We start from the raw sequence: 21449 nt of genomic DNA, 5'->3' as shown, positions 1-21449 counted from the left end.
TTCTGAGGAATCAAAGTCAGCCAGACGACCCCAATAAGTGGGCAGCCCTATTCCTGTGGGCATGTGAGACTGTCAGACACACAGCCCCAATCTGAAGAGGTCTGGGGCTGTGTGGACAGAGAACGGGCACATGGTCCGATCAGCTCCCGCACGCGGGTGCCTGGCCTCCCGGTGCCCTAGGGAGCCAGCGGTTCTGACGGGCGTGTCGGCCCGCATGCTGCCTCTGGCCTCAAGTCCATGTTGATGTTCATTCTGGGACTTCCAGCACCGGTGTGGCGTGCCCGCGGAGGCACGTGACTCACCTTAGCTATCTTTTCCCTTTGCCACGTTCTCACTGCCATCGCTGCCCTCCGCAGGGGCATGACGGGAACCCCAGGGCAGCTGCAGCGGCGTCCGCACAGCAGCACTGGCCAGTGTGGGGGTTGCTGGTTGGATCTGCCTGGGTGGCAGATGTTATTGACCTCACTGGTTTCCTGTGTTGAAACCCACCGTGAGAGAGTGTGGGGTGGGGGGCACCCTGGGTATCCGCCGGCCCAAGCAGAGCCCACGAACCCGGGCTCTCCCTCCCCTGCCCAGGCCAGGAGGCAGTCCCTCGACCCAGCCTCTGGAAGGAGGGCCTGCGCACTTCCCTCTGAAGCCTCTTCGTGGGCCTGGCTGCCCTTCATCCTCTGCTGTGTCCCCCTCGCTCAGGGACCACGCCTTCCATCCACGTCTGGGACGCCGTGACCAAGCACACCCTGTCCATGCTGCGGTGCCCCCATTCCAAGGGGGTGAATTACGTCAACTTCAGCGCCACCGGGAAGCTCCTGGTGTCGGTGGGAGTGGACCCCGAGCACACCATCACTGCCTGGCGCTGGCAGGAAGGTAAGGAGTTGGAGCCCCTGCCCTGCAGCTGAGCAGGGCCCCGCCTGCAATCTGTCTCGCTGCAGAGCCCGCTCAGGCCCTGCTGTCCGGGCCCCTGAACCAGGGCTGTGGGGGTCCCATAGAAGCCCTTCCTTAGCTGCTGCCACCAGGAGAAAGTCTGGGGGGCAGGGGGGCGGGTGGGGGTGTCCTGCCAGTTAGTGAAGGCTCTCCAGCTCTCCCCTCAGACCCAGGGGGGCAGCCTCCCCCACCCCCTCCTTTCAGACCCAGTCGTCCCCAACCTCCACCTTCCTTCGGGGGACCCCTGGATTAGGCGGCACCTTCCTTCGGGTGACCCCTGGATTAGGCGGCACCTTCCTTCGGGGGACCCCTGGATTAGGCGGCGGTCTTATTCAGAACACCTTCTAACAGGAGCTGTGGTCTCAGGAAGGGGGTTTCGTTTCTTACGTTGTAAAGTTCTCCGAGGTGGGGTTATTTTACAATTCAGTTTACTGGTGCTTTCTACTTTGTCTTCTGCTTTAATTTCATGTCATAGAATTTCTTTTCTACACACACACACACACACACACACACACACACACACGAGCTCACGGTCCTTTCAGAATGAAGAAATGCAGCCTTCCGAGTACAGTCCCCCCTCCCCCCCTAAAGATAGATCCAATTAGTGAGAGCATTAATGAGGTCTGGCTCTGGGGCTGCAGCCCTTATCCAGGGCACGCCAAGCCGGGAATCCACAGAGGGCCACTTCTCCAAACCCCACTTCCCAGATCCCAGTGCTCGGCCTCAGCCCGCGCGGGGGTGGGGTGGGCACACTGAGCCCGAGTGGGGCCAACGCTGCGCTGATGGCCGGTGGATTCTCTGGGAAACCACATGTCCTCACTGTCGTTGGCCACCAGTGGACTGTCTGCAGGGCACCTGCTCCCTTACCTTGGGCAAGCAGGGTCTGGCCCTGATGTTGAGAGGCCACCCGATTGAGCAGAAGCAGCCCGGAGGCGCAGGAGAGCTTCTTCAGGGGCAGGCGCATCCCTGGGTCGGGAGGACTAGAGAAGTCATCGTGCCTGGGCAGCATCCACCCCAGAGAGAAAGTCCTCCCTGAGCACCCCGCCCGGCTGTGCTTGAGCCCTCGTCGGAGGGGCCGCTCAGCATTTTAGAAGGCAGCCCGCCCCCTGTTGGGAACCTCTCTTCCAGCCCTCCCTCAGGTCGGGCCATAACTCGCCTCGGGCGTGACGTCTCTCCTCTGTGGTTCTAACTCTGCTCTCTGCAGCAGCCTGAGCCAAGTCCACTTCCGGAAGAAAGCTCCACATTGACCTCCTGTCGGTCCTGCCTTTTCCGCTCTTCCTCAATCTGACCGCCTGGTCGCTGCCCGCCCTGCCAGCCCCTCTGGTCACTCAAGCCAGGGTTGGCAGAAGCAGGTCTTGTGACTCTTTCTAGACCGAGTGATCTTCTGCTTTGAACGTCTCCTTCCACCTCTAGAGGCCACTTTGAGGGAAATGAAAAGAAAGCTGTGAGGTTGGCTGTGGAGACTGCTGAAGCGGTCAGGCCCACGGAGTCCGTTCGGACTCCTAGCGTTGTCGGAAACACACAAACAGAAGGAAGCGTTGCCGGTCCTGCACCATCTTCCTGTGGTTGGGCCCATTTTTCCTCTGGGTTGCTGCCCCTCTGCTTGACCAGACATGATGTCCCTTTCCAGGGGCTGGTCTCTCCTGACAACCCATCCAAAGTAGGCGAGATGCTGTCCTCCGAGGAGCATCCTGGCTGTACTTCTTACAAGACGGAGGGGTCTGTTCTGTCGGCAGCCCAGGGCGCGCGGTCTTCTTTGCCAGTGCCATGATGCAAACGCATCGCTTCTTCAGGGATCTTCCTTGCTCCGTGCCCAACTTCACGCACGCCTGCAGACACTAGGGCGCGGGCCAGGCGCACCTGAGACCTCAAAGTAACATCCTTGATTCTCAACCCCTCAGAGGTCTTGTGCAGCCACCTGTCATCGATCTCCTGGCTTGGCTTCCGGTGAGCATTGGTGGTGGATCCAAATAAGATGCAATCCTTGAAGACCTCCGTCTTCTGACACGGTCGCTGACATGCTTCTGCTTCCAGATGTTAAAGGGACCTGTGGGTCCCTAGGGACCCCTGGTGTTGGGGTGGGTGGACCAAGGGCCATTTCTTCAGATTCACACATGCGTCTCGCGAGGTTTACGCACAGCTGTGTTATCCTTGGAGAAGACATTATTCCTTCTTCATTTGTTAAGGAATCTTTCATGTATGTGATGCTCAGGGCGGTGTATACAGGTGAGAACAAAATAAACTGGAGGAGGAGAGGGGACGAGTGGTCAGCTTCTGTTCAGTTTACAACCAAGAAGACCCTCGGGGGCAGTTTCAGTCTGTCACTGGGGCCCAGGCGCTGAAGACGACCCCACAGCTGCCGACACCAAGTGTTCTTGCGACTGGACGTGACGAGACGGGCACAGAGCAGCTTGTGCCGGCTGTTCTGCACATCAACAGTGGGAGTGGAATTAGACGACGAGAAAGGTTAAATAAGACCCAAGGGACAGTAGACAGATAAACCAAACAAGTGCAGTCTAACTAGTAAAGCGTGTCTGCCTGTAACACGTGCTCTTTACAGATCTATGTGCAGAGGATCAATTCGCAGCAGCAACTCAAAAGATCAGACAGCAATACTTTCTCGTGGCCATCAACTAGATTCCGACTCACAGTGACCCCACAGGGCAGGGTCGCACCACCCTGTGGGTGCCCGAGACTGTAACTCCCTACGGAAGGATACCTCCTCTTTCTCCCTAGGAGTGGCTGGTGGCTTTGAACTGCTCACCGTACAGCTAGCAGCTCAACGCTACCAGGACTCCCACAGGGGAGTGCGGGCGGGTCAGTGAGTCCTGTTCCCAGCCCAGGGAAGAGCTCAGCAAGGAGGGGGAGGTCACACAACCTGAAGAACAGAATCAGCATCAATGAATCATACTCACTTATGTAGCAGTGTACTACAGTGCTGTCCAGACGTGTTCTCAACAATAACAAAAGTAACATTTTACGTAAAGGGGAAAGCTAGTAATTAGATGTGAAAAGGAGCATTTTTTAAACGAAAACTTAGAAAATTAAGAGAAACGTGGGAGCTTTATGAAAAATGAAACGAAAGCCGTGAACTCAGATCAATGAAGGGGCACTGCGGCCTGGGGTAGGGGGACTCTGGGATGCCACTTGGAAACAGGCAGTGGGGAGATGGGGTGGGAGGGCTTGGCGCTTTTTGCATGTCAGTCACGGAGTCCATTCTGACTCACGGTGACCCTACAGGACGGGTCGACCTGCCCCTGCGGGTGCCCGAGTATGACTCCTTAAGGGACTCGAGGTTCTCCCTCGGATCGGCTGCTGGTTTTGAACCGCTGGCCTGGCAGTTATCAGCCAGTGGAACCTGGCTCTTTGATGGCGAGGAGCTCTGGTGGTGGTGTGGTGTGGCGTGGCGATGCGTCAGGCCTTGGGACCAACTCTATGGCAGTGAGTTCTCGTTTCCTGTCTGGCAGCTTCCAGCTCCTGCTTCCTTCAGAGGGGGGGGGGGGGCCTTGCATCGTGTGTGTGTGTGTGTCAGGGTGGAGGAAGAACACCGCTGGGAGGGGAGGCGAAGGTCTCGAGGCAGCGGCACCCGCAGAGCGGAGGACACCGCCCCACCACACCCTCTCCCACACAGGTGCCAAGATCGCCAGCCGAGGGGGCCACCTGGAACGCATCTTCGTGGTAGAATTCCGCCCGGACTCGGACACGCAGTTCGTGTCCGTGGGCGTCAAGCACATGAAGTTCTGGACGCTGGCGGGCAGCGCGCTGCTCTACAAGAAAGGGGTCATCGGTTCCCTGGAGGCGGCCAAGATGCAGACGATGCTCTCTGTGGCCTTCGGCGCTGTGAGTCCCTGTGGGGGGGCAGGGGGTGCAGGACACGGGGCTGCAGGCTGCGTGGCCACTCTTCCCCTCCCCGCGCAAGGACGGGTGCTGCTTGCACCTCTTCGCTCTGAGTGTTAGAAACGGGGACCCCACCAAGGCAGAGGCCTGCTGCAGGTGCGGACGCCCGACTTAGCATGTGCAGAGGACGCCCAGTGCCGAGGGTGGGCCCTTCCCCAGATAGACTCCACCCTGCCCAGCCCCTCCTGCTCCCCACAACCCTGACCTCGCTGCGTGCACGTGGGTGGAGGGGTCCTCCACCTTTTGGGGGCCATTTGGCACCCTGTCCAGGGTGTGGGCCTGTCTGCCTCACTGAGGAGCCCCGAGGAGTGTGCAGGAAGCAGCAGCTGTCTTTAATACGGATCCGGGAGGCAAAAGGCCCCTACAACTCTTGCTAGGATGATCAAATATTTAAATCGGGTGATACGTGAAGTATATGCTAAGAAAACTGTTTTTAAAAAGGAAAGAAAGCCCCTCCCCCACCAAATACGCTGAATTTCAAAGCCAAGTGGTTTCCTCCCTGTGGCTCTTAAGCAAGTGGCCAGGTTTCCACCTCACGCGGCCAGCCTGATGCTGCCACAGGGCGGGGCGACTGGGGAGCTGGAAAGGACCCCCCTGAAGCCGGCAGCTGTCCTTCTGCTTGCAGAACCACCTCACGTTCACGGGCGCCATCAATGGGGATGTCTACGTCTGGAAGGACCACTTCCTGGTCCGGCTGGTGGCCAAGGCACACACGGGCCCAGTCTTCACCATGTACACGACCCTGCGAGACGGGCTCATCGTCACCGGCGGCAAGGAGCGACCGTAAGCTGGGCCTGCGCTGTAGAAGACCTGCCTGCGTGTGACCGTCCTGGGGGATGGGGACCGGGCATCTCCCACCCCGTGTGCACCAGGGAGATGGGTCTGCACCCGTCTTGAAGTTCCGGGGAGTCAGAAGTAGAGAGCTTGCTTCAGGGTAGACACACACACACACCACCACCACCACTGCCCCCGCCACCCCACCCCTCGCAGGCCTCACAGTTCAGAGCCCCTCCTCGCAGCCCTTTGGGGAAGGGGTGGTGAGAGGAGACGAGACTGAAAGCCCAGGGAACCAGAGAGGCATGCAGGAGAGCTGTTTCTCATAGTCGTGTGGGCTCAGTAATAAAAACGCAGCTGAATTGGAAGGTGTGGTGAGGTGCTGGGCTGCTAACTGCAAGGCCAGCAGTTCGAGACCACCAGCCATCCTTTGTGAGAAAGAGGAGGCCTTCTACTCCCATAAAGAGTCACAGTCCTGGAAGCCCGCGGGCCATGTGTACCCTGCCCTGTGGGGTTGCCCTGAGTCTGGCAGTGAGTTTGGTTTTAGGAAATGGGTGGGTCTTGGGGTTGAGGGTCTTAGGACAGGGCTCACCCGGGTGACGCTGCAGCTGAGGTTCAGGTGCCTCTGAAGCCAGCCCCAGGGCCTGCCTTTGAGAGCTCACAGCCTTGAAAACCCAGAGGCAGTTGTGCTCAGCACACTCGGGTCACCAGGAGTCCAACAGGGCTGCACAGCACCCACCCCCACCGCCACTGCCCTGAGTGCCCCCTGCTCTTTTCCAGGACCAAAGAGGGCGGGGCAGTGAAGCTGTGGGACCAGGAGATGAAGCGCTGCCGCGCCTTCCAGCTGGAGACCGGGCAGCTGGTGGAGTGTGTGCGCTCCGTGTGCCGCAGCAAAGTGAGCCTCCCCAGCCGCCACCGGGACACCCGGGACAACTGCACGCCTGCCGGGCGGGGCGGGGCTCCGGCTTCCCTGTACTGACTGCTTTGTTTCATCCTTAAAATGAGTCTGGGAAGGTACTTAGGGAGGTAGGGGAGGCAGACAGAACGGATTGAAACTGGCTCCATCTATACGGGCTGGAGATGAGCCTTCCTGAGTCCGGCACCCAGGGCTGCTAACCATAAGATCAGCAGTTCGAAACCCTCAAAGGAGAAAGGCGAGACTTTCTACTCCCAGAAAGACTGGCAGCCCTGGAAACCCAGAGGCCGTTTTGCTCCGTCCCATGGGGTCGCTCTGCGGCCCTCACATGACACGGCGCATGGCTTCTCGGGGAGGGAGTGAAGGAGGACCCACAAACCTGCAGACGCAAAACCGTTGGTTTCAAATCACGCCTTGGCTACCCTTCAACCCAACCGTAGAACATCAAAAACTAATAGGAACCTTGCTCAGGCCCTGCCAGATCACAACCAGTGTTGATTTTCTGTTTATTGCTTTTTCCTTCCCTATATATAATTTCCCCCGGGAGATTCTGGTGCACTTTAAAACTCTTCTTTTAGCCTCTAGTTAAAGCCTTGTGCTGGTAGTTTTGAATTCCTATCAGTCCAAGAATCTTAGAATTTGCACCATCAGTGGATTGCGGGGAGGGGTGACAGGGAGCAATCTGACCGCAAGGCTGTGCGTTGTGAAAGTGGACACGGCAGTCTTCAGGACGCCGGCATCAGGCGGGGCAGCTGGACTCATGGGAGAGGGAGGCAGATTCTAGACCAGGACGTAGGGAGGACAGCAGTCGCTGCCCCGCCCTCCCGGAGGCTGCAACCTGGCAGGTGTCGCACCCAGGCCCGCCCACAGGGAGCTGGGGAGAGAGACCGGGGCCTAAGGTGGAGGATGTCAGTTAAGGATGGGTGACCAGAGGTGCAAAGCAAAACACCTGTTGTGACGCTCACCCTGTACCACACCCAGACTTTCCCCTAAATGGCTTTAACTGCGTTTTGGCTGCAACAGGGGAAAATCTTGGTGGGGACCAAAGATGGAGAGATCATTGAAGTTGGTGAAAAAAACGCTGCTTCCAACATCCTGATTGACGGGCACATGGAGGGGGAGATCTGGGGCCTGGCCACACACCCCTCCAAGGACATCTTCATCTCGGCCAGCAACGACGGCACGGCACGCATCTGGGACCTGGCTGACAAGGTGAGGGGCAGCCCGCCGTGGCTGGGAGGCCGGCCAGGGGTGGGGGCCCTGACCACAAAGCCAGTGCTCCTGCCCGATGGATTCGTGGTACAGGGAGTGATTATTAGCGTGGCATGAGCCATAATGAAAAAGTGGACAAAACCTAAGAAAGAACTAAAGAAAACTCAGCTTCATAAACGGAAAAACAAAAACAATGTAAAATGCCAGATGTTCCCGAGTGGGTTAATATAATTCCACCCAAAACCCCCATGAGGCTCCCCTTGGAGCACAAGCAAATCTGAGGTTTCAACTCAGCTGCAGTGAAACCACAAAACAGCCGGGGGGTGGGAGACGGTAGGGAAGGTGAATCCATGGTACCAGACCTGATGGTACAATGTGTGTGTGAAGCCAGACTAGTGAAAACACGGGGCTTTGTTTCAGCGTGGCCAGTCACTATCTCGCTGGAGAAGGCATGCAGAACCTAAGTGGGACGTCCCGCCTGAATGAGTGTGTGCTCGCTGCCCTGCTGTGTGTGTAGGGTTAACACTAACTGCTGCAGCGCAGGTAGAGCAGCTCTGGGGAGTGGTGGGTTAAACGCTGGGCTGTGAACCACAGGGTTGGTGGTTTAAACCTGCGGGTCACTTGTCAGGAGAAAGATGGGAGTCTGCTCCAGTAGAGACCATCATCCCAGAAACCCAAGGAGCAGCTCAGAGCAGAGCTGACATTCTAACAGAAGCACGTCGCTTCTCCAGCGGAGTCTGGTGGGGTCACCTGCCCATACTTGTGGTTAGCAGCCCAGCCGAGCATTTACCTCCGCACCACCCGTTCTGCTCAGAGCAGCTTGGACAGCAACATGTTCTAGGGTGGGATTGAAGTCAGATAGGGCCAAGCAGTCTCTGAGGCAGCCGCAGATAACGCTCACATGATGGGGCAGGCGTGGCCTTCCGTCCAGGCTGCCCAGCTCCTGTTCAGGGACGAGGCTGAGCTGTCACTCCCCATCAGTCCAGTCCTGAGTCCTGGCTCGGCGGCTGGCTAGCGGGGTGAAGGTGGGTAAACCACTTGTTTCTCGGGGTTCCCGTTTGGAAAGAAAACACATCACTATTGGAGGCTTAACCGCCCAGCTTAGCTACTCAGGGACATTTATATAGGCAGCGTCAGCGAGCCCAGTAAGCAAGGTCTACTCACTGCCATCCAGTCAATTCTGACTCGTGGAGACAAGGGAGGCCCAGGCCTACTTGTGCTACTGCAGTGAACTGGCTCACATGTTTTCACCCCGTCAAAGACATGAAAGCAAGCACAGCAGGCTCATGTGTACCTTGCATGTACTGGGTACTCAGCACCTGCCTGTGGCTCGGGCTTGAGAGACCAGTGGCCCAGTCTTAGGTGAGCTGGCCCTGTCCCTGCAGAAGCTGCTGAGCAAGGTCAGCCTGGGCCATGCAGCCAGGTGTGCAGCGTACAGCCCCGACGGCGAGATGGTGGCCATCGGCATGAAGAACGGCGAGTTTGTCATCTTGTTGGTGAACAGCCTGAAGGTCTGGGGGAAGAAGCGAGACCGGAGATCGGCCATCCAGGACATCAGGTACTTACTTACAAGTGGACTCGGGAGAGAGAAGGGGTTGGCTACTCCCTTCTCACCGGGCCATCCTCCCATCCTGCAGGGTGGCTGCTACGAGCCAGCTTTGACTCGATGGCAGTGAGTCTTTCTGAGTTGAAGAGCGGTCTGGGCCGAGCAGGGTGGGATGCTCACGCTTCCGGCTCTGAGGGCCGGGGCTGGACAAGGTGTGCAGCGGTCAGGCCGTCTCTGAGCAGCCAGCTTGGAAGGCAGACCTCTCACGCCAGCACGTGGCCTTCCCTGGCTTTCTCATTTCCATGCGAGCACGGTGAAACCACTTGTCAGATGCCGCAAAGGGCCACGTGCTCCCAGTGCCCATCTGCCACCTGGCCAAGGAGCCTTGGGGGTATCGGCCCCGGGCTAACCACAAGGGGAGTGGTTTGGAACCACCAGCCCCTCATCTGGAGAAAGGCCTTCTACTCCCCGCAAGCTTCCCGGGTCAGCCCCATGGGCAGCTCCACTGTTCTGCGGGGCCGCTCTGTGCCCAGCGCCTCCCTTCGGAGAAATCGCTAGTCCCACAGCCGCTCAGGAGGCCGAGCACACGCCCGTCTGCCTGAGGTGTGAGCTCGCTGCCTTTGGGCCCGGGTGGGCTTTCCCAGAGCAGACCACGTGCCCGGCTGGGCTGAGCTCTGGGGTTGCCTTTTCCAGAATCAGCCCAGACAACCGACTCGTGGCCGCCGGTTCTTCTGAGCACACGGTCGACTTGTACGACCTCACCCAGGGCACAAGCTTGAACCGCATTGGCTACTGCAAAGACATCCCGAGCTTTGTCATCCAGATGGACTTCTCTGCAGACAGCAAGTACATCCAGGTATGCTTCGTGTCGATGGATGGGGCTCACGATGACTTACCTTCCACGGAGTGGTGCCGTGAGCCTGGCATGGTGCCAACGAACCCTTTACAGAAACCCTGGGGTAAATATTGCGCTCTCTCTCTCTCTCTCACACACGCACACACAGTTCGGCTGGGAGAACATAAGGGAAGTGAAGACATGGAATTTAAAATAGCAAGGAGCCATTCTCAGGAAGAGCAGAAAAATGCAAGCCCTGATGGTCTACCGTTCTCCCCTTTAAAGTTCTTATCTCCCGTGGCTGAGCACTGGGGCACTGACCACACGGTCAGTAGTTTGAAACCACCCACTGCTTCCCTGGAGACAGAAGAGGCTTTCTACTCCGTGAAGGTACAGCCTCGGAAGCCCAGGGGCAGTCCTACCTGTGCTCTCGGCCTCGAGTCAGTGCACTCGCGGGCAGAGCGGTTGGTGGTTTTCCGGGTTCTGCACACCCTGCTTGCACCTCCCACGGTTCATTTTCTGTCTCCAAACTCCACTGGCTAGCAGGTCCCCCCAACTTGGCAACTAGCCACTGGATGACAGACCTTGAGAGCCGGCCCCAGGGCTGTAGCACCGCCAACAGGTGGGGAGGGACAGAGAAGCGCCCCTCCTGAAACTTCAGGGTGAGGAACTAGAATGCCCATTTGTCACCCTGAACCAACACGAGGCAGGCCTTTGTGAGCTGGTCTGGAGTGGGACCGCCACTGCCAACGGGCGCGACGGTGTGCATTCATGTACTTACTGTTTGTGAACCGGGCACCATGGTTCACAGGCCCCTGGGCAGGCAGAGGGCCTGGCCCCTGCCTCACCTGGAGCTTGCACTGTAACGGAGACGAGCGAGGAGACCATGAGAACATATACCTATAAATTACAACTCATGAGTAAGCGCCGAGGAGGAAAAGTACCGGGTCTCGAGAGCATCTGACAGGACACTGGAAGCAGAGTCACTTCCTCTGTAACTGGCGTGGACGCTCACATCTGAAGGGTGTGTAGGAGGGAGCCAGCAAGGGTGGAAATGCTGTCTCAGACCATCTGCCTGGTCCCTGAGGTGGGAAATAGCCGCTCATTTGGGAGCAGGGTGGCTGGGTGGAGGGCCCTTCAGGAAGTAGTCGTGGGAGGCACTTGTCTCTGACTGGAGGATCAGTGGTTCTCAACCTTCTTCTGCCGCAACCCTTTCCTACAGTTTATGTTGGAGTGACCCCCTCCCCCAACCATAAAATTATTTTCATGGCTACTTCATAACTGTCAAGGGGTTGCGACCCACGGGTTGAGAACCACTGGCCTAGAAGGTACCAAAGAAATAAGATCAGGTCCACCCCTCCAAAATCACCTGTCCAAGAGGAAACCTGCCTTGCTTCGATCCCAGAGAGCCTTGGGTCCCTGTCCAAAACGGGACACTCACATGTGTCAGAATCACCGGCAGGGGCCTGTCCAGCCTCTGTGTCTGGATTCCGCTGAGAATATCTGCATATCTCACACGTGCCCAGGTCCAACTGATGGACCACCTTTGAGAACCGTGAGGGGCTGGATGGGGAAGCTCTGCCCAGGAGCTCTTCCTGTGGGAGGGAGCCTTCCATCCAAGCTCGTCCCTGGAGCTGGGCTTGGGGACAGAGGAAGGGTCTGGATTGCAAAGGCTGCTGTTCTGCAGCAAAGACCCCAAACATGGGCTGCCTTCCACTTTCAGGTGTCAACAGGCGCCTACAAGCGCCAGGTGCACGAGGTCCCCCTGGGGAAGCAGGTCACGGATGCCCTAGTCATTGAGAAGATCACCTGGGCCTCCTGGACAAGGTGACGGGAGACAAAATGCTTCCTGGGGACCAGATCATGAATCTCTTGCTCTAGATTACAAGTCTGACTGTCCAGCTCAAAAACGGAGGGTCTTGGGGATGGGTGAAGGAGGGGTTTCTTGGTATCAGCCTGGGCCAATGGCTTTCTTTCTGACCTGCGCTTTTGAAATGCAGTCTTTTTTTTTTCCAAAGTGTGGTCTTCCCTCCAGTTCCCGGGGACCTGCCGACTCTTGGCCAAGCCCAGGAGCCGCTATAAGGCTCTCGTCACTGGGAAAGGGGTGGGGTGGGCTGGAAGCGCCACCAGACAGGATAAACAATACCTTGGCCGGTTTCATCCAGCCCGCGTGCTTGAAGGGGTCCTTCACTCCTCTTGCCACATTCGCAGAACTCCAGGGGAGGTGAATGAGGAGTATAAGGAAGGGCCAGGGCATCAAACAACAGTGGGAGGGGGGTGAAAGGTGGTGGGGCAGGGCAGACGCTTCTCATGTCAGGAAAGCATTGTGGGAAATAGCACCCCTCCCTGAGGATTCACGACTCCCTCCTAACCCCGCTTCCCTGCTGAACAGCATTCTGGGAGATGAAGTCATTGGAATCTGGCCCAGAAACGCAGACAAGGCGGATGTCAACTGTGCGTGCGTGACCCACGCTGGCCTAAACATCGTCACGGGGGACGACTTCGGGCTGGTGAAGCTCTTCGATTTTCCGTGCACCGAGAAATTTGTGAGTCATCCTGCCACCTCCCTGGCGGGCCTCTGTGACCACAGTCCTTTGGGGGCTTGTCAGCGCCTAACCTGTCCATCTCTATCGGGAGGCGGAGGGCGGTGCTGCAAGGTGGGGGCGGCCCTTAGCAGTGGCCTTTCCTCTTGCCCACAGGCCAAACACAAGCGCTACTTTGGACACTCGGCTCATGTGACAAACATCCGTTTCTCTCATGACGACAAGTACGTGGTCAGCACTGGAGGAGACGACTGCAGGTACCCCTCAGCCCGGGCCCGGGTCACGGGAGGCGCTGAGCTAACAGTAAACCCAGAGAGACAAGGTCCAGCCAGGTGTGTTTCCAGAGTGGGCCATGAGCACGGGGCAGGTGAGCTCGGTGGAGTTCTGATGGGAGACAAGCCCCGAGGCAAGAGCAGAGCCGGTGTAACACCCACCCCACCACACCACACCACACGCACTAACCACACACACACAGACAAACACACCCCAACCAGACATTACACATGCGCACCACACACGCATGGACACGTGCACACACCAAGCCATGAGGCGGCCCAGGGCAGGGAGCCTCCAACTCCAGGGCCAGCCCTGCTTTTGGCCCAAGTACTGTCTGTTCCAGGTGTATGGGGCGCCCCTCCCAGCAACCAGTCTCCCCACGATCCCCAGTCGGCTGCCGCCTTCTGTTCCTACACCCCGGGCACATCTCAGTATCTGGAGCGTCTGAACGGTGGTTTCTAAGCCCAAGCAAACCCTTGGAGGGGTGTGGGAACAAAAGGCTTGGTGTGTTGTGGCTAATTTCAGCCCACTTCCCACCCAAACTCAGTGTGAGGTGGCACTCACAACCGCTCCCTGTGCAGTGGGCACTCCTTGGGGCAGCCTCACCAGCCAGCCAGGGAAGGAAACCTTCAAAAGCAGGGCGCCTGGGCCCTGGCAGGCCCAGGCACTAGAACGGCTCTCCTACTCAAGTGGAGCTGATAAAAGCTCTTCAACAGGGCCGAGTGGGGAGGAGGTTGTCAAAGGCCCTTGCAGACCACATTGGGCACGAACCTCGGCTTGCGGAAGGGCGGGCACAGGTGCTGGGCACACTGGTTTCGTTTTGTATCACCTGAGCCTCCTCCCCAAGGTTGGCTTTTCACACTTGATAAGCTGCGGAGTCTAGCCATGCAGAGTGACCGTCTGGTCTGCTTTTTCAGTGTCTTTGTGTGGAGATGTCTGTGAACACCAGAAACCTCTTGCACTATTGCTGCCGCCCAGCAAGGACCAAGGCGGCGCCCAGGCCCTCCCTCGCCAGACTGCCGGGAGACACAGGTTCCGGGTGCGCGACTGCAGCTGCTTCCGGACTCCACTCTGACGCTGTGGCACCAGGAAGGAAGGTCAAGTTCTAAGACACCACGACCGCTTGCCTCTGTTATTGAGACTCAAATCTTTACACACTGACTAAATCGACAATACAAGACCACCTATCTGATACTGTAGCCCACTGACACAATGGAACACCTCGGTTATCCTTACCAACATGTAGCTTTTCGTTTGCATCAAAACGTTTACAAAAGATGTTTTGCTATTATGTTTCTATATACTTTCAGGATGCCCATCTTTTTACAAATAAGCAAACTGAACAAAACAGTTCAAGTTTGATGCACAGAAGTACATGTTTGCCACATTTAGAAACCAGCTGAGAAACTTAATTTTGTAAACGTTTCATTTGCAGAGTTTTATATCCATTAAGTGCCTTCGAAAGTTCCCAGGTGTGTGGGCTGCTGTGTCACGTCCCACAAATGACCCGCTTTCTACCTGTGGTGCTAACTAACACTCCGAAACTGAGGAGGACCGTGGGGCCCTTAGCAGGTATGGTGTCTGTCACCCGTGTCCCATTGTATGTCAGGACATCAGTCACCTGCTTGGGAAATCAGGGGTACAGGCTGGTGAGCAGCAAGGAACTTGGAAATTCAGGAGGGAGGGGCCAGAATGGGTTTTCATTCAATTTAGTGCCAAATCTGCAACATCCGACACAGAACTCAAAGTTAAACCTCTGCTACACCACAGAAGCCAAATCACAAACAATTCACAAAAATGGTCCAGTTTAAGACTCGTTTAGTCCTAAAAGCAGTCACAGCGAGCGGGCCCCCCCCATCACCCTGTCCCCACAGCATTCACTTGTTTCAGGTGGACAAAGGTCAAGCCCAAAGAACTTTCGCTGCAGAAGCCACTCCTGAGCCCCAGCTTTCTTTGATCAAAAGTATCAAAGTAGAGCTCCTCCGAGCTTGCTCTGCAGGTGGTGGCTTGGGCCTCGGGAAGCAGAAGACACCCTCGCCGTGTTGATCAGTCTGGATCTTCAGCTACAACTTGCAGTTATCCGTTAAAAGGTGAGAAGCATTTTCAGTTACAGAACACCAACTAGCCACAGAAGTGCTTCAGCACTCTGAACGGATGAGCTCATTCACAGCTGTTTCTAATGCCTTACATTGAATCCACTGCTAGGAAGGTCTCTAGGCCCACACTTGAGTCCCACGCAGCCCAAATTCTGTTTCCTGCAACCATGTCTGCCTATGTTGTACTACTGAGCTTTCATACCGATTGATGTCGCACCGAAATAACCATGTGGAAGACCAATGGTAATAATATGTATAACTATATTTAAAGAGCAATAGTGTCTGTGTGTCACAAAAACTTAAACCTTATTTATAAGGTATGTTCATAAATCCTGCACTGTATCCTCCTACTCTGTGTTAAAATATTGGTGCATGAATGTTTTTTCAATGATCAAAGCATAAAAAGATACATAATGTAAGCATCTTCTTGGTGTGTTTCCCGAGGAAGCGCACACACTCACTGGCATTGAGGCCCGGGCTCCCCACGGTGGGTGCTTTCAGTCGGCATCGGCTTCATGAAACCAGCATTCTATAAGCTTTATTGATGCTTCGCTTGACAGTTCACAATGCATTCCACAGATTTAGTTCAGTACAGCTTAAACCACAATGGTGTAAGGCTCCGATTTATAATTTCTTGCATAACAACATTTGATATTTGCAAACAAGGTTTTTGGAAGCATGAAGTTCAGTCCACAGAGGGGTTGGTGACAGGACGGGCGGCACACGGGGGCGTCTATGCTGTCGAGTCCTACGGGGGTGGCGTGTTTCATACGGAAACATGCAAGAGCTGCCTGCCTGTGTGCTCCGCTCTGAACACAGGAAGCCTAGACCTCGCAGACAGCAAGCACGGTGGGGCCGCTGGAGGGGATAGGCTAAGCGCTGTGAAACACTAGATATAGGTATATATGAAGAATCTATATTTACTTATATTGGCAATTAATATAACAGTATAATTCACAATACACCTAGAACATACCAGAAAGGCAAGATTTTTCTCATTCCTGCGCTTGTGGTATGATCTCGTCTAAACATCTCATTTCAGGAACTCTGCATCAACCTACACGGACCATACGCAGTGCACAAACTGTGAAAGGGATTTTTTGGGTTTTTTTTCCCCCCAGCTTCATTTTCTCTGCAACTTCCCCAAAGACAGCACGACGGCCTGTGACAGTGTGACACACAGCTTCCTCAAATCTCTCACCAGTGCCTCCCTCCCACAGGAAACACAAAGTAACACGACAGGTTGAATCCACACGGAGCAGCTCACAATGCTTGCGATGCGGAGCACAGCGCAGTCAAGGCAGGCAGACTCCTCAATGGATCTGGGAAACTGCATGGCAATGTCCAGGCGTCCTCCCCCCGCCATTCAAAGCGCATTCCTGGGAAGATGAGCCCCTAGTGCCGAGCGCCCTGGACTCTCAGTCGGCTTTGCGCTTCAATCCAGGGATCTTCGCTTGAATTCTGCAAATGGGAAGGAAGGCAGGGGAGAAGAGGCATGTCACCCGGGGGCCATTCTTCGAGAAGGAATCGGCTGCAGTGTTGCCGCCTCGCCCTCACAACCTAGATTCCACAAAGCCTCTCACCCCCAGGGCCGGGAAACCCTTGGCAGCGCTGACGAGCGTGCTTGGGCCTGATGGAGACATGCTACTCTCTTAAGGTACAGCCCCTTACCCGTGACTCCAAGTACTTACTTAGCCACAGCGTCTTTAACAGTCTTACTCGCAAGTGCGAGGCAATGATCTATCTGAGCCTGGAAAAGAGGGAGAGCGATGAGAGAACCGCCACCACAGAAGCCCAGCGCAGGCCAATTCTGGTTCCAACAATCACTACGCTCAAAGGCCATCACATTACCCACGTGTCCAAGGCAAGTAGCATGGATGCTTGTGTAAATCCCACATAGAAGAATGGGCTCTGTAACCTATGTCAGTAGAAGTTAAATTACCTGATGCCGTTCATAAATAACTGGCACGCTGAAGAGTGAAATCAGGGCTGAAAAAGGAAATACACAACTTTACAAAAGGACTCACGGTGTAGCATTCAAAGCCATCCAAAGCTAACCAAGCTCCTACCAATGACAAAATACACAAGCTGCTCCTGGAGGTATCTGCCATGGGGAACCACACCCGGCTTTACCCCCCAGCCCCGACGTCATGAAAAGCAGGCACACCTCGCTGGCTAGATTTCTACCACTGACCAGCGAGAGCTCCCCTTTGCCTAGTTAGCATGGCTCGTTGGAGCACTCTTCAATTACTCCAATATTAATAAACCTAACATGAGCAGTTTATTTACAGGGACCGCAACCAAGTAATTCCTCCTTGTTCCTTTTAAGAAAGAATTCTCTCCCATAAAATGGCTTTAAGCTACTGAGCCCAGTGCCTTAGTGCACTTACCTAAAATCAGGAGGGTCAGTCCGTTGAACAAGGCACCGACGTAGGTGAGCACCCACATCAACACTGCAAACTGCAAGGAAACCACATCAGCCAGTGCAGACACACGGTCCCCTCAGCATGGGGATGCCCTAGACTTCCCAACGACACCCCAAGTACCTGCCGCCCCTGGAGGTCTGCTAGAGTCACATGAATATTTCACTTCTCAATTCAGAATTCAAATGGAAATGACAGGCTTGATCTCATCTGCTCTGAACCACGTGGGAATTAATTCTGTTTTCTCAGCTCTAAGGTCATTTCCCTTTCCGACAGCCAGACTGAAAAGTATCAAGAGCGTTAGGGAATACATTCATCTAAAGCCTGAGTGGGTCAAATGTAAAAGCACTAACCAATTAAGAACTTGAAGAGAGATGAACTGAATTATTCCGACGCTGAAATCTCAGACCTGTGGACAAGGTGATACTGGGGCTGGGTCAGAAAAACCAGGCTTCGAGCAGCGAGCGATCTGTCACCGGCTGTGGCACTGCCTGCGCCTTGATCTGGGTGGTTGCAGCCAAAAGGAAGCGGGGGAATGCGGACTGCTCTAACTCAGACTCAGGAAACCCACCTGGCTGTTGCTACTCTTTATGTTTAACAAGACACCTCTGCAGGCAGTGCTTACTGTGTGCTGCGCACTGTACTCGGTGCTTTCCATGCCAAAGCCCGCGCTGGGAGGTAGGTACCACTACCCACCGTAACAGCTGCAGACGCAGGAAAGTTCTGTGAACTTGCCCCGGTCACACCGCACTCTTCTCGTGGGGGCGGGGCCTGGGGACCGCAGCCACCTGACAAGCTCTCAAAATCGACCATGCCTCTTACCATCAAATAGGCAGTTGGGGAAAGACTTTGCTTTTAAGAAAAGTGACTTCATCGGGGTGGGGGGGTCTCAATTTCCTCCATCACTATTTCCTAGTTTATTGGAGACTGGACAAGGAAATTTCTAAATTTTTTGTCTGGCTCTTAAATTCTGTGACATCAACGGATAAGTCAAAGCCATTCTTGATGACCAGGAAAGCAGCGGCAGCTCTCTCAGCCTGCGTGCCAGCAGCGGCCCTGTCCCGTGAGCCTGGGCAAATACCAGGGAGGGGGAGAGGGCAGTCAGAGGCAGGGCCAGCAGACTTCTCTGCTGTTTTGTGGGCCACACAGGGTCTCTCATGACGTTATTCTTGGTTGGTGGTGTTTTCGCAAGCTTTTAAAGGCCACTCTCAGCCTTTGCATGGCCGCAGCTTGCTGGCCCTTCATCTAAAGGCATGGTTCTCTTCTGTCTCAGGCTTTCGGCATGTCTGATGGACTACTGCGTCCAGCAGGCTCCTGAGCACCAAGGATGGCATCTGAACTCTAATCTTCGCATACTCAGGTCAGGATTCCTCCAGCAGCTGTCAGGGCCCACAAATAGCACTGCTCAGGTTACCCCTACACCATGCTCAACTAAGGAAAATGCCAGGCACGCTGGCCAGTGGCACCTGCCGGTGGACATTCCAGTCTCTGCAGGCAGGCTTTTAAGCAGGCTCCTCTCCCACAGTCTGACTCCTGAAGAAGCTAAATATAACGTCTGCATTTGAGGGTGCTGCCTGTAAAGTGACAGCTTCCCTCCTCTACCAACCACAAGTCTAAAGGAAAAAGAACCAACGTGCCCATCTCAGAAGAAATTGCCTAGCAGTGTGGACACCTTACCATGACACAGCTGGATACTTTGCATACTCACAGGTGGAAAAAGGTCTTCCTGTGGCCACTGCAGTCACCAAGAGGATCACACTACAAATCCACGCAGAAAGAAGCCCGAGACTCCATGCCTGGGCCCTTGTCATGTGTCTCTTGAAGGGCATTCTTTTGAACATCCAAGCAGCCCACAGGCGAAATGCACATGGGAGCCAGTGAGGGAAACGCCCTCTCCCCACTCCCCAGGGACTCGGATCACAGCTGCTGCCCTGCAACCATCCCAGGCCACATGTTGCCCAATTTCCCCATTTTGAATGAAAAAACTATAAAGTCACATTTGTATGGGATGGGCTATCACAGATATTATTACTCTATAGCCAAGTTTGGAAAAAATGTAAAACTTTGGTGGCTGGAAACAAACTCCTGGATAAGGATGCCTAGAGGTTGCACCACTAGACCAGAGAGGTGGCCTAAGAACTAGCTTCTCCTGATAACACAGCCCTGCGCCTTGAGGGAGGGGTCACTGGACACCAGGGCACTACAGCAAAGTGTGGTGCACAGAACAGATGGTGCCCAGCTACCGATCAGACAGTGTCTGAGGTCTGTTCAAGCAAGCAGCCTGTGTGATCCAAAGATGAAAGGGAAAGTGTCAGAGCTTAAATGGTGAACATGCAATCTGTAGAAGGCTGTGGAGGGTGTGGGAGCCCAAACCCATCTGCAGAGCATCTCATCAGATTCGCCTCTGGCGCTCCGCTCTAGCCACAGGTGGGGGACTGTACTGCGAGACACAGACATCACTGTACACTTGATCGTGGTGGATTGAACCATGGCATAACAGGATGCTTGGCCAGTTGACCTCTCTCTTACCCAGCGTGCATGTGCCCCAGGCTCTTGGGTCCAACTTACTGGAGTCTATACTGCAAAGCCTCAGGAGAGCCGCCTTCCTCGGTGGGGTTTGTCCCCAACAAGCAAAGGGGCAGGGACACCCTCCAAACAAGGACACGGGCAGCTCCCACGTTGGCCCTAACTTTTCTTTCCTCCCTCCCTCCCTCGGAACCGAACTCCTGGCCACAGAGATGATGCCAACTCACAAAGGAGTGGAACACCCAGTCTCTCTCCCGAGGAGCTGTGCTGGTGGGTCACAGCCCAGTGTGACGAGCCTTTCCACACCCATGTAACTCTCCTCACAGCTAGGGGCCATCTGTGGAGGACAGTCAACCTGGTGGACAGCCACATTTTTCATAAAAGACAAGTAGAAACTTGAAACTCAAACGTGTAAAAACTGGCACATAATAAATCATTCCAAGATGCAATGGCTGTGTTTCATTTTAAACCCTGTGTCACGGAATGTCCCTTTCTCAAGAGGAATGTTGACATATGGACACACAGCCTCCTGCACAGGTGTGGGATGACACCCGTTAGCCTATTTACTAAGTCTGGAAGACAAGAACCTTCCTCCCCCAACCAGGAGTCCTGTGAGGTGCTGTGGGTTAGGCGTTGGCATGCTATAACCTCAAGGATGGGGGTTCACACCCACCAGCTGCTCCCTGGGAGAAAGATGAGGCTGTCTCTCCTTAATGACTAAGTCTGAGAAATGCTGCGCAGGGCTGGACACCAAGGAGTGGCGAGCTCAGCGCTCTTCCCCCATGAAGGTCCTTGGGGCCTTTGAGTAAAGCTGCCCTGGGCGCTCTTTGACCGCTGATAGTTTCCTGTATGCGCGGGGCTGAGAGGCTACTTTACAGTGTTTCTTCTCAGGGGATGCCTCCCTGCTCTCTCCATCCTGCAATGCACTGATTGTTCTACTCCAGCAGCCAAGGAAATGAGACAAACCCCGTGCTGAAAACAACGTAACACCTGGCTCCCACAGGCACCGCTGTCTGACAGCACTGTGAGCATTTGAGCTACTGTGACCAAGGAGAAAAGCGGGATCTAATGGTCTAACCTGACTGCTAGGTGACACTCTTGACTTTGAGAGAGGCTTAAGGTCAGTGGTGTGCATCTCTCCTAAAAGAAGTTTCTATCCACCAGGCACATTTGCACCCCAGCTTCAATGCAAACGGTAGGCAAAGGCCCCCAGACACAGAAGAGGCACTGGGTCACTGCGTGCCGCCCAGACCATCGTCAGCAGGGCTCAGGGTGGGCTGGTTTGCAAAGTTAGAGAGCATCAGCAACTACAGAGGCCCCGGTGATCCGCACCTGGAGGTGATCCGCACCCCTGCAGAAGGCAGCACACACTCGAGGACAGAAATGGTATGCTCCAAAACAAAGCCGGCCTATTCCATCACAGTGGTGTGAAATCGATTCGTCTCCCTTCTGACAGTCAAGATACCCTACGATTTCCAAAAGTA

The 21449-nt window shown here is 55.2% G+C and overlaps 2 protein-coding genes across 2 annotated transcripts in view; one reads left to right on the top strand and one right to left on the bottom strand.

Annotated features, from left to right (window-relative positions):
- EML6 (EMAP like 6) overlaps positions 1-15435 on the top strand; it is a 188246-nt gene extending 172811 nt beyond the window's left edge. The window contains exons 30-41 of the mRNA XM_045294098.1: positions 181-289; positions 691-864; positions 4553-4761; positions 5444-5601; positions 6373-6487; positions 7532-7720; positions 9106-9278; positions 9960-10122; positions 11825-11928; positions 12494-12647; positions 12801-12901; positions 13838-15435. Of these exons, the coding sequence (XP_045150033.1) occupies positions 181-289; positions 691-864; positions 4553-4761; positions 5444-5601; positions 6373-6487; positions 7532-7720; positions 9106-9278; positions 9960-10122; positions 11825-11928; positions 12494-12647; positions 12801-12901; positions 13838-13862 (1674 nt within the window). The 3' untranslated portion in view covers positions 13863-15435. The remainder of the gene's footprint in view (positions 1-180; positions 290-690; positions 865-4552; positions 4762-5443; positions 5602-6372; positions 6488-7531; positions 7721-9105; positions 9279-9959; positions 10123-11824; positions 11929-12493; positions 12648-12800; positions 12902-13837) is intronic.
- Positions 15436-15528: 93 nt separating this feature from the next.
- Positions 15529-21449, bottom strand: part of RTN4 (reticulon 4) — a 49585-nt gene continuing 43664 nt past the window's right edge. The window contains exons 6-10 of the mRNA XM_045294097.1: positions 18136-18143; positions 17407-17517; positions 16959-17005; positions 16708-16766; positions 15529-16477 (exon numbers count right to left, since the gene is read on the bottom strand). Of these exons, the coding sequence (XP_045150032.1) occupies positions 16435-16477; positions 16708-16766; positions 16959-17005; positions 17407-17517; positions 18136-18143 (268 nt within the window). The 3' untranslated portion in view covers positions 15529-16434. The remainder of the gene's footprint in view (positions 16478-16707; positions 16767-16958; positions 17006-17406; positions 17518-18135; positions 18144-21449) is intronic.

The sequence above is a fragment of the Echinops telfairi genome, unplaced genomic scaffold, assembly GCF_000313985.2.
Source record: "Echinops telfairi isolate 266 unplaced genomic scaffold, ASM31398v2 ScPeMD7_2573;HRSCAF=3158, whole genome shotgun sequence".
In the NCBI taxonomy this organism is placed as follows: domain Eukaryota; kingdom Metazoa; phylum Chordata; class Mammalia; order Afrosoricida; family Tenrecidae; genus Echinops; species Echinops telfairi.
Note: the sequence above shows the minus strand (reverse complement) of the source record. Positions and strands in the feature narration are given on the sequence as shown.